This window comes from Diuraphis noxia, unplaced genomic scaffold (genome assembly GCF_037042655.1).
Source record: "Diuraphis noxia isolate RWA-SAM2 unplaced genomic scaffold, SU_Dnox_SAM2 contig0003, whole genome shotgun sequence".
In the NCBI taxonomy this organism is placed as follows: Eukaryota; Metazoa; Arthropoda; class Insecta; order Hemiptera; family Aphididae; genus Diuraphis; species Diuraphis noxia.
The window spans coordinates 5,972,013-5,984,823 of NW_028301713.1; the positions used below are offsets into that span (position 1 = coordinate 5,972,013).

The 12,811-nt window shown below is 30.1% G+C and overlaps 2 protein-coding genes across 2 annotated transcripts; one reads left to right on the forward strand and one right to left on the reverse strand.

Annotated features, from left to right (window-relative positions):
* Positions 1-4,369: 4,369 nt before the first annotated feature.
* Positions 4,370-5,583, reverse strand: LOC149056598 (uncharacterized). The gene is made up of 2 exons (XM_089223755.1): positions 5,511-5,583; positions 4,370-5,425 (listed from the first exon to the last, which is right to left on the reverse strand). Exons 1-2 carry the CDS (start codon positions 5,574-5,576, stop codon positions 4,481-4,483), a joined length of 1,011 nt encoding a protein of 336 aa, XP_089079881.1. The 5' UTR covers positions 5,577-5,583; the 3' UTR covers positions 4,370-4,480.
* A 4,525-nt stretch (positions 5,584-10,108) lies between these two features.
* RpS9 (ribosomal protein S9) lies at positions 10,109-12,777 on the forward strand. Its single transcript, XM_015515833.2, has 5 exons — positions 10,109-10,268; positions 10,720-10,964; positions 11,193-11,311; positions 11,514-11,581; positions 12,527-12,777. Exons 2-5 carry the CDS (start codon positions 10,742-10,744, stop codon positions 12,708-12,710), a joined length of 594 nt encoding a protein of 197 aa, XP_015371319.1. The 5' UTR covers positions 10,109-10,268; positions 10,720-10,741; the 3' UTR covers positions 12,711-12,777.
* Positions 12,778-12,811: the final 34 nt, after the last annotated feature.

The following is a 12,811-nucleotide window of genomic DNA, read 5'->3' on the forward strand; positions in this document are numbered from 1 at the left end:
TATTCATGGTTTTGACGAATTTTTGTCAATATTTGAAATTCAAATGCTAATAAAAATTTAATTTGAATTTCTGGTGGACATTTTTTTTGTGATAAAGATTGACAAATTTGTAAGGAATCTTGTATTCAATTTTCAAATCTTAGGTATAAAAGGAAAATCTTTATGAATTTCTAGAATAAAATAATTTACGAATTTTCGTGATTTTTACGTATGTTGTCAAAATTAAAATTTGAATGCATGTAAAAAAAAATGTGGCTATATATTTCTTTTATTTTTCAACTGCTATTGCAAAACTATATTAAGAGCCTTGTATTAAATTCTCAAATCTTAGAATTAAAAAGAAAAACTTTTATGAATTTCTATCTAAGATAATTTGAACATTGCCGTATTTTTTATGTATTTAATCAAATTTTGAACTGTAAATTCTTATAAAAAAAATTTGTGACTATATATTTATTTTATTTTTCAACTGCTATTGTAAAAATATGTTAGGAGCATTGTATTAAATTTTCAAATCTTAGATATAAAAGGAAAATTTTTTATAAATTTCTATTTTAAAATTATTTGCGAATTTTCGTGATTTTTATGTATTTTGTTAAAATTCAGACTTTGAATGCTTTTTAAAAAAAATGTATTCATGTATATTTCTTTTATTTTTCAACTGCTATTGTAAAAATATGTTAGGAGCCTTGTATTGAATTTTCAAATCTTAGATCTAAAAAGAAAATTTTTTATGAATTTCTATCTAAGATAATTTGAACATTGCCGTAATTTTTACGTATTAACTTCAAATGCTAATAAAAAAAAATGGTGACTATGTATTTTTATAATTTTTTAATTACTATAAGAATAACTTATGAGGAACTTTGTATTCAATTTTCAAGTATTTCGATTGGGCCAAAAAAATTTTATCGACACTTCAAAAAAAATTTTTCAGAAAAATTGAAAATTTCAGTGGTCTATAAATACCTCAAAAAAAGTCAAAATATTTTGAAAATTAAATCGTGTAAAGAAAATGCCAATCCTAATAACTGGTAAAATTTTCAAGTATCTAGGACTTATACTTTTTGAATGATAACAAATATTTAAAATCGTTTCAGGATAAATCGTTATCTTTACACTATTTCGTAAAAATTTAAAATTTAAACGCACTTAATATTTTTCCTATAATGATGCTTTGAGTTTTCTCTATAGCTACTTGAAGGAAAACCCTTGGAAAACTTAGTGTTGTATTTTTAATCCTTAGTTATAAACGCAAAAAATTTTATGTTTTTTCAACTTAAAAATTACTTGCAAATTTTCGCGTTTTCGACAGATTTCGTAAAATTTTGAACTATAAACGCTTATTAAAAAAATCGTGACTTGAACCTTGTATTAAATTTTCAAGTTTTTTTGGTCGTCCAACATTTTTTTACCGACACTTTAAAAAAAATTGAAAATTTCAGTGGTCTATAAATAACTCAAAAAAAGTCAACATTTTTTGAAAATTAAAGTGTATGTAGATAACACTAACATAAACATTTGGTGAAAATTTCAAGTATTTAAAGTGATTAGTTTTTGAATTACAACCATATAAAAAGTCGATTTTTTTTAAAACTGTTGGAAAATGTTTACTTTTGACCTCTATAATGCACCAAGGATCTTCACTTTTACGTCGGAAACCACCCCCAAAGTTTGAAATCGAAGCATTATTTTGACTAGTTATGCTGTACACAGACACAAAAAAAAAACACACATCATTGTAAAATCAATACATTCATCACTTCGTTCAGAATCTAAAATAACCTTTTTAACAACCCATAAGCCCAAATTAATTTTATAAAAAAAAGTTGTATTTTATTAAAACCATATAGTTAAAAACATATTATTTAAATCATACAGTTATTAATTTATGTATATATATATATATATGCTATTCGTAATTATAAAATGTGTATTTAAATATAAAAATAAAAATTGTATTTAATTACTAAATACTAAATTAAACTGAAATAACACTACTATAATAATTTTAAAATGAAACCTATAGTGTAAATGTGTAATGGGTACAATATTGTATTAGGTAATACGATTTATTTTTGCACTCTTATACGTTATACCACTACTAAGGTACAAAAGCCCAAATTCATTTTGCGCTTTTGGTTTATCGAAAAAAATTGACCTTTTGCGCTTTTGGGCTTAACCGCATTTTATACATTAATTACATCTGAACGATTCGTTTCTTATAAATTATAATATAACAGAGTGGTTCATTGTTGAGTGATACAATGCGATGTTGCAGGACAACTTTGTGCAGTTACCTGGAAAAATTAAAACCACGGACTATTTCAGATAATAATAAAATGTATATGGCGGACAGTTTGTAATATTTCAGGTAGAAAAATTAATGCGAATCACATAATGTAATATTTGTTATAATAAAGCACATAATAGAAAAACATAAATAATAATTACTATTATTATCACAAATTCGCGCTAAGTACCTACCTAGACTTCATAAATTTTCTTGAAATTGGTTTTGAAAACTTTTCGTGATTAATAGACAGAATGAATTGGTTTTTGATTCTATACAATTAATTGCTCAGCTTTTCATATTGGACTGAGCAATATATTTCAGCTTTATAATATATTTGTATCACTCGCATCGTGTTTATTATAATCAGTCCATTTTGTAAATAATTCATACTGTGACATGAACATAAATATTTATTTTTTTAAATGATAACCATGAAAATAATATGATTTATAATTTCTATAATTCACTGTTTTATAAAGATTTGTAGTAGATAACCCGTACGAGTAATTTTTGAACACTTGCAATAAATATTTATTTCCCGGCTGCTATGTTTGTCTATATAAGCAGGCCATGTATATGCGAATATCGAATTAACAATCGTATATTTTTGGTCAAGTTATTAAAAGGACAGCACATTGAACATCATTTTAAGTTTACAACAATGATAATATATTGTGATAATTGTCATGAACGAACAATATGCAACGTTCTGAGTGGGTCAGAAAGAGAAAAAAAATGCGCCGATATTGATCACAATATGCATTCATAATTTTAACGATAATTATTATAATATTTTAATCACCAAAAACTCCTATTATTTGTATATTATAAAATCAATGGTTATACGTAACTGCTCAATGTCGAATTGGTTTTCTTCAATGTCTGCTTAGTGTAACAAACAAAATAATCTCTCATTTGTGTTATATTTTCTTAACAGTCAACGGCTCCTACATTTTTATACAATATATACAGAAAAACCAGTAACTGATAAAACAATACTATATGTATGAAATATGATTTTTTCAAAAATAATCTTTTTAACATAACAATTAACAATTTTCTTGGGAAAACGTTAGAAAAGAGTATATTTGAAAAAACGAAATTTCGTAAGTTTTATTTAATATTTGTTGAATTGTTTTTTGAGTTTCTGTATAATGCATAAAACTTGTATAAACGCTGGGTAAAGATGATCAGTTGTTGTTTCAACAATTAAATTATAATCAATAGTACTACACTGAGCTGACAGTGGAAGAACCCAATGCCGCATAACAGCGTATAGGATAATAGTTGTCACCATGAAAAGATTTATTCTAAATCGTGGGTCGTACGCTGTTATGCGGCATCGGATTCTTCCACTGTCAGCTCAGTGTAGTACTATTGATTATAATTTATTTGTTGAAACAACAACTGATCATTTTTACCCAGCGTTTATACAAGTATAATGCATTATACAGAAACTCAAAAAACAATTCAACAACTATTGAATAAAATTTACGAAATTTTGTTTTTTCAAGTATCCTATTTTCTAACGTGTTCCCAGAAAATTGTTAATTGTTATGTTAAAAAGAATATTTTTGAAAAAATCATATTTCATACATATAGTATTGTTTTATTAGTTACTGGTTTTTCTGTATATTGTATAAAAATGTAGGAGCCGTTGACTGTTAAGAAAATATAACACAAATGAGAGATTATTTTGTTTGGTACACTAAGCAGACATTGAAGAAAACCAATTCGACATTGAGCAGTTACGTATAACCATTGGTTTTATAATATACAAATAAGTTGGACCATAATAGTTTTGTTGACTAAAATTATGTTGTCATCGGATAGGTTCCATATAGATGACAGATTTTAATTATCAAAAACTCATGTGGTACAATTTATTTGTATATTATAAAATCAATAGTATGGATAAAAAATAATAAAATGAAATATGAATATTATGGTCGATGTTGGCGCATTTATTTTTATCTGAAGGTCCAAAACGAAACATGCAACATTTTACGATTACAAAAATGATTCATCGATCATTATTGTAAACACAAAATGTTCCATGTTGTTGTTTGGATCTTCAGATAAAAATAAATGCGCTGACGTCTATTTAATAACTTAACTAAAAATTTACGGTTATTAATTTAAAATTTGTACATCAGACCTGGTTGTGGTTATAGACGAATATATTTAACAAGCACAACAAAATAAGCGTTTCCACAGTTTGCGGCGTTTGGGCTTAGCCTCGGTGGATACCAGATCTGACACAGAACCCAAATGATCAGAGTTGGAGTGTTTCACGTCTGTTCCAACCGGGCCACTTATTTCTTCGACCGACAAAGCCGCTTTCTGCTGCAATTCGTCTGCACACCGGGGTGAATCCATCAATATCTGTTCGTGTGAGTTTGGAGTCAAACCGATATTAATTTTATCACCCACGGAATCCGTTTGCACATCTTGAATCAGCAGTGGAACCAAACACTCGTACGGTAGACCTTTAAGGTCACAGCCGGACTGTTGCACGTCTGTTTCAATTGGACCACTGAGCTCCTCTACTTTCAAGGTCGTTTGTGGCAGAAAATCCTCAGCAAATAGGGGTGAATCCGTTAATAACGGTCCCTCCAAAACTGGCTTCGAACCGATATCTATTTTATCACCCGCAGAATCTGTTTGCACATCGTGGATCAGCATTGACTCAGAACTCTTGTTCAGCGGATCTTCAACATGACAACGGAACGGTTGCACGTCTGTTTCGACCGGGTCATTGATCTCTTCTAGTTGTGAAGTCGTTTGTGGGTCTAAACGATCACAACCGGACTGTTGAACGTTGGTTTCAATCGAGTCGTTGAACTCTTCTACCCTCAAGGTCGTTTGCTGCAAAAAATCTTCAGTGAATTGGTGTGAAGCCGTTAACTCCGGTTCCACAATTTCTGGTAGCGAACCGAAATCTATTTTATCACCCGCGGAATTCGTCGGCTCGACGAGTATGCCGCAACTAGAACGCCGGACCTTTACATCACCACAACAAAACAACCGTCGGAAGAAACGCTTGGTTCTTTTCCAAACAGAACGGCCTTTTGGCTTGCCTACAGTGGTTATTGGATTTTCATCATCGAATCTCTGAATTATGGGTTCCTGTGGAAAAATAGTGTGTATTTTATGATGGTATTTATAGTAAAATCTAATATAACTTTATAATATGATATAATATAACAAATACCTCATCGAATTTGGGATTTGGCATCGAAACACAGCTTGAGGACTGTTGTACGTCGATAGCTGGCATTTTTACAGCTGGCCCACTTAACTCCTCGACCGGAAAACCTGTATTTGGCATTAAATCGTCAGCGGACCTGCATGTTTCAATTTTATTGGGTTCTGGTATCAAGGTGGAAGTCTGAAATACAATATCAGTTTCATCGTTATCCGAACCCAAATGTTTGGCGATGTCCGATATTGAATTTGAACGCCGATCTTCGAGGTCGCCGCAAAGACCAGCCGCTACGATTTCTCCGATCGGGCCATTTTCCAGCTTCGTTAGAGAACCGTCCATCAAGACAGTTTCAGTGGACACTATAATACTTTGCTCAGCAGTATTCGACATGATATAATATTGTTAGTAATAATATTATATTAACTGATTAATAAAGTATTACAATAGTATAGAATAATAATGAAACAAAATTAACTTTTATTTTTTGTTCACACGCTAAGACAGTCAAAAATATAATGAATCATGAAATGTAGACAAAATTATAAATTAAACAATATATTATTTTCAATGGCAACCATATCTTAGCAACAATTATTTATTATAATATTAACCATCCATATGTTATAAAATAAATACGGGTAGCCTTTTTTTTTGCCCGCCGATTTTTTATGTACAGCCAAAGCTAAGTCATGAGATAAGTTTCTCGTTCTGTTTAATAGTGTGCTCTGCCTAATAGCGAGCGAAGAAAATTGGCTAGTAATTATTAATAAATAATAACTAATAAATTACTAGTAGCCATCCCAGCGCCGGCGGAAGGGCAGGGCAGAAGGGGCAGCTGCACAGGGCCCCGCGCCTAAAATGGCATGTAATAATTTGTAATACTATAAATTTGTTTTTAATATTAAAAATACAAGTCCCATCTGTAGTGGTGCCTCGTGGGTTTTTAATGAAGTGCATATCAAAAAAAAAATGTAACCAATATATTATATTACGAATAATTTTATGAATATTTAATTATAATTTCGATAGAAATCAGAAATGCGATTGTTGTTTTAAATTTACGATGATGATTGATGAATATTATCAGCTTATATAATAATACGCGTGAGAGTAAAAATAAATTATAAGACTGACTAACAACGGCAACGGCGACGTCTAAAATAATTCGCTGAAAACAATGTAATTTATTATGTGTACATAAAATTCCAATAATTCAATTATAACCAGAGTTGCGTGTTTTTCTTTCCGAAAATACGTATAGTTTATCGTATTATTATTCATTTATAGTTGAAGAATGATTGTGTACTCCTTATCTTGTATGTGATGGGTGTCCGCATGACCACGAAGACACAATCGGAGTGCACTTTCTGTTGTCATTTCATTTTTTTTTTCATTTTTTCATTTTAAAAAATAAATCCAAATTGAAAATTGTACATTTAATATACTTTGTTTAATTGTGTACATAAAAAATAAAATATTTTTTAGGGGTTATGTAAAATAGAAAAAAATTGTATTTTTCTTATTTAATTTGTATAGGGCCCATGAAAAAAATCTGCCCTGGGCCCCGCAAAATCTCCCGCCGGCACTGAGCCATCCGTGTGTTATATAAATATTGCAAGGTATGGTAAAGTATATTAATGTATTAATTAATATTAAGTAAAATATTTTAGGTTCTGAGCGGAGCAAGGTATGTATTATGATTTTACCATAATGTGTTTTTTTTTTCTTGTCAGTCATCATGTTAGGGGCAGTAAAAGTGCTACGATTTTTTATTTCAGTTACTAGTTAGATCAGAAAGTGAATCTAATTGCTACTTTAGGGAGTCTTAATATTTTTCTAAATAAGCGGGATAAACTAACTGAAAAATAAGGGAAAAACGGGAAATTTTAAGCACAATCAGTTTTTGACAAAATCGATTTTGGTTTTTGGTATAACATTAAAACAAATAACCATAGATACATGCATTTTTCACCGAATGTTTATAGAAGTATATTCTATCCACCATGCAATTTTCAAAAATGTTCGACTGAAGTTGAACTATTTATAGGTATATGCAAATTTCGATCATTATTAGTTTTTTTTTTTCTATAAATATCAATAAAAATGTATTTGTTGGGTAGAAAAGCTTGAAAATTTAATACAAGGCTCTAAACATATTTTTACAATAGCGGTTGAAAAATAAAAGAAATATATAGTCACAATTTTTTTTTATAAGCATTCAAAGTTTGAATTTTGACAACATACGTAAAAATCACGAAAATTTGCAAATTATTTTAAACTAGAAATTCATAGAAAATTTTCGCGTGCAAAATCTAAGATTTGAAAATGTTTAATAGTCCATAATATTATAATATATCCTAGACAGTTAAATCTTTTCCGCTCAGAATCGTTTTTCGTATGCAATGATATAATATCATTGGATTCAAATTTAATTCCATCCATTACAGTAACCCACTTATAACCTACTGTTGTAGAGCAGATCGACATTTCTTCCAGCATTTTGAATGGCAAGTTTCGCGGAGAAGATGTATTACTACCACGTATGAAGTATCCCTATTATCACTACATATTTCCGATTGAATTCAAAGGGGTTCAATTTCCAATCAGATTAGCATTCGCAATGACAATCAATAAGTCTCTAGGCCAAACCGCCAAACGATGACTGTTTGTGGCTTAGATCTGGGCACACAGTGTTTTTCACACGGACAATTATACGTGGCATGTTCTCGTGTGGGTAAACCATCCAGTTTGTTTGTGTTGGCTAAAGATGGATTTACTAAAAATATCATACACTCCATCGCACTAAGAGACTGATAATTTTTTTTATATTCATATAATTTATGATAGAGATGTAATTTTAAATTTATTAGTTAAGATATAAAAATACAATGAATTCAAAAATATTAATATTAAAAAAAAACACACATCATTGTAAAATCAATTCACTTCGTTCAACAAATGCCCTAGTTTATGAAAATAAAGTGTAAACAAAGAGTGTAACATATTAATAAAATTAACTTAAACATTGTGTTAGTAATCCATTGATTTCTTTTTTATGCCCATACCTATTATTAATGAGAAACTTACATTTATTACTATACAAAATACATTCTATACGTATAGACAATAAACTATGTTTGTGTTACATTCGTGTAACAGTTGGATAGGTGTAAAAGGATGTTTGATACCAAATATTTGGGCCCCTCTAAATATTTTACAGAGATGATATATTTAAGTTATATTGTATAAACGTAAAACCATAGGTAAAAAAATAATCTTCACGAATTTAACAGGTTTTAAATCAACTGAAACTGTTTCTATATGTTTTAAGATAATATTGTATTTGACTTATGTGCTTAAGTTTTCAATATTAATTATCAATTATTTTTGAGATACTCAAATAATAAAAATCTATAATACAATTATTTTTAAAATTGATATATTATCTAAATAGTTAATGCAATTATTTATTAAGATACTGTATTTTATTTGGATTCAATATTAACTTCTCATGGAAAAGTACTTATATATTTTTTTTTGGCAAAAACTCCTGTAGAAATAATAAACTTGATATTTCATAATGTAAGCTATTTTATACATATAAACATTCTTGTACTAGAGTCATTTATAATTTGCATATATAATATAAATGCTTAAACATAAGTCGTCATATACCAACATATATTATTGTATATATTTGAAAAAACCTATTTCATAGGTAAAAAAAAAATTTAATTGAGTATTTGATACTGCTGAATGCCAGAAGTAATTACAAAAATATTTATATGAAGTTTATAATTTTTTAAGTATGAATCATAATATCCAGTCACAGTTCTAATCATTGAAGAAGTGTTCATGTTATGAGTAATTCAACCTACAAGCTGTTGCAAAATAAGTTGGATGATAGATATAAATAAATAATCCAGGACAGCAAGAAACTTGATATTTTTATTGTTACTTTCGTACCACCAATAACCTTATACAATAGATGCATTAAAAAAGGAATTGTCATAATTTTCATTTTGAAAATGTGCTCACACAAGGATTTTACGAGTCACAATAGAAATCAAAACTTTTTTATATAAAAATTGTAAATATTAGTTGTACATTATTGTAGTTAATAGTTATATTAGAGCTTAGTAGAAATCACGGTTTAAGATATATCTTAAACCGTGGTAGAAATTGATATTTTTATATTTTTTTTTTGTGCATAGGTCATAGACCTAAATAACATTTATACCATGTTAGTTGTTAGATGTTACGTTACGTCTGAAGCAGACTGAACAGTGTTGGATGTTGCCATGTTGGTACTGTTGGTATAGGTATAGGTATTTCAAACATATTTTAAAAATGTATAGAATTATCACAAATAATAACAAAATGTATAATGTGATAACTGCAGTCTGTATTTTGTGCCATGACAAAGAATTTATTCTTCTATGAAATCTTCTTTCATGTTTCATCTCTTTCTAACTAACAACATGGAAGTTTCGGCAGTTGTACCTCTCACTCTACTCGTATCAACCATGGTTTTGGTCTTCTTTTACTGGTCACCCTCTCACTGCAACGCCGATACCATTGTTCTTTGCCGATACGCTCCTACCACCCCGCTCCGGCGCACCGCCACCCATTGATGAACGATTTCAGTGATTTCACTATAGTGGTGACTGGTGACGCTGAATCCAATATCGTTCTGTTGTCTGTTCTTTCTGGATGCGCACGTTCGACGGTCAAGTCTTGCCGTTCATTTTCTGCTTATTCGCTGTAAGTATTTTGGATCAACATTTTTTTATTCTTCTGCACCAACTATTAGGTACCTATGGTCGACGGCAGTTTCGTAGGGTTTTCTATGGTTTTCGGCCATCGCCACACTCGATTGAAACGGATGAAAAATCACCGACACGAGTTTGTCGCCGCCGTTATCGTTTCTCTGGTTACTATAATAATTTATTTTTTCTCATTTGTGATTTTTTTGCGTTGACCGATTTCAATGAACCTAGTTCGTAGATTTAAGAGGACTTTCGCCATGTTTCCTGTTCAATGAACACTGTTCGTGTAAACATTTTTTTTTTTTAATCTATCGGCCCTTGGTTATGGTGTGATAGTCCCTTCTACGACCTCGTAGGTCTTTGATATTAAATTAATTAATAAGCCCTTCGAATTGTTCCTACATATTATTATCGTTGTGTATTGAACAATCTCGACCGTTTTTTAGTTTCAGGTAACTATTCACAAAAATGGTCAACGGACGCATCCCGTCCGTGTACAGTAAAACGTACGTGACGCCTCGTCGTCCGTATGAAAAAGCACGTTTGGACCAAGAGTTGAAGATCATTGGAGAATATGGTCTTAGGAACAAACGTGAAGTATGGCGTGTGAAATACACATTGGCCAAGATCCGTAAAGCCGCCCGTGAACTGTTGACCCTCGAAGAGAAGGACCAAAAGCGACTTTTTGAAGGTGTGTATAAATTTATTCTCGGCCTGACCTACTGTTTGATCTGGTTTGCAAAATATTGTTACAATGATGAAACCAAAATTATATTCTGACACCTCTCGTCTGAAATTCCGACAATGTTGCTATTTTAAACCTTGCTGAGTACAATTATATTTTGTAATAAACATATTTATCTATTGTACTCCCACATTTTCTTACTGAGTTATGTGAATAATAGAGTGAATTTTTCAGGTAACGCTTTGTTGCGTAGGTTGGTACGTATTGGAGTGTTGGATGAAAGCCGCATGAAGCTTGATTACGTTTTGGGTTTGAAAATTGAAGATTTCTTGGAACGCAGACTTCAAACTCAGGTAAATTTATAGTATTGGTAAAAAAATTTATTTTTAATAAGCTGATAAATTAATATGATGAATTTACAATTATTTTCTGACACCTCTTCTGAAAAATATTTTTGTTGATAATAAAATATCTGAGAATTTACAGCTTATTTAAAAAAAAAAAAAAATATTCAATGTTAATACTTTTATTAAAGAAATATGTATATTATTTTAGGTCTTCAAATTAGGATTAGCCAAATCCATTCATCATGCACGAGTCTTGATCCGTCAAAGACACATTCGGTATGTATTCTTACTTTTTAATAAGTGTATGCCAATTGTTTTGGGCAAGGATGCTGGTTAATTCTACCAAGATAATCCTAATCACAATTAGGCTAAAATATTTGCACTGTGTTAATCCAAGTTCAGACAAATGTTTTCTGATCTTTTTCATGACAATGCTACAATATATTATATTAAATAAATGAATAAATATAGCCTATTATTCTTGGGCAAAGATGTTCTTAAATTTTATATGAGCAAATCTTAATCATGATAAGGCAATAATATTATACTTTGGTTAATCAAAGGTCGGAATGAAAATCTTCTGTCTTTTTCATGACAAAGTGACATCTTAAGCACTGTATTCTACTATTTTTTCTACCTTTATTTGAATATATAATTATGCCATTTGTTCTTGGGCAAGGATATTCATAATACAATTTATATAATCCTAATCACAATGGGCTAAATAAATAGACTTTGGTTAATCAAAGGTCAGAACTACTATTTTCTGTCTTTTTCATGACAAAGTAACAACTTTTTTACAGCTTGTATGAATGCTATTTGTTACTAGTTGTGATGAGGGTACTGGGTAGGGAGGGGTTGTTAAATATTAAATACAGTTTCTTTTACTTAAAAGGCTAATAGTCAAATAATTGTTTTCCTAATTAGATGAAAAATTGAAAACCAACTGTCTCTCGATGTTGGCAAAGAGTACAATTTTAATTTTTATCAGGCCACTTAAAATGTTCATTATATATAATGTCATTTTAACGTCTGTAAAACAAGCATTTAATTATTGTGGTTATGTTACTGGTCCTTTTGATAAATCCATGTTATTAAGACCAAAAATGTGAGTTGCTTATGATTTTATACAAGTCTTTTCTGATACATACAAATTATGAAACTTTACGTGATATGGCTTATCTCAGTATGAGTTTTTCAATTTTGTTTTTCATTTTACAGTGTGCGTAAACAGGTAGTAAATGTACCATCATTCATTGTTCGTCTGGATTCCCAAAAACACATTGACTTCTCCCTCAAATCACCATTTGGTGGTGGTCGTCCTGGACGTGTTAAGAGGAAGAACTTGAGGAAGGCCAAGACTGCCAAGGACGATGGCAATGCTGCTGAAGAAGAAGAAGATTAAATTAATCGTTCCTCTTACTCTGTACATTGTATTTTTACCAAAAGAATATACTGACAACTAATTTTAATTTTTTAGTCATTATTTTTACTTATTTAATTTGG

Excerpts from the sequence above, each read along its gene's own strand:
- RpS9 (XM_015515833.2), top strand. The coding sequence starts at position 10,742 with ATGGTCAACGGACGCATCCCGTCCGTGTACAGTAAAACGTACGTGACG. Across the intron at positions 10,965-11,192 it reads CCAAAAGCGACTTTTTGAAG|GTAACGCTTTGTTGCGTAGG; the intron begins GTGTGTATAAAT and ends TGAATTTTTCAG. Across the intron at positions 11,582-12,526 it reads ATCCGTCAAAGACACATTCG|TGTGCGTAAACAGGTAGTAA; the intron begins GTATGTATTCTT and ends TTCATTTTACAG.
- LOC149056598 (XM_089223755.1), bottom strand. The coding sequence starts at position 5,576 with ATGCCAGCTATCGACGTACAACAGTCCTCAAGCTGTGTTTCGATGCCA. Across the intron at positions 5,426-5,510 it reads CAAATCCCAAATTCGATGAG|GAACCCATAATTCAGAGATT; the intron begins GTATTTGTTATA and ends ATTTTTCCACAG.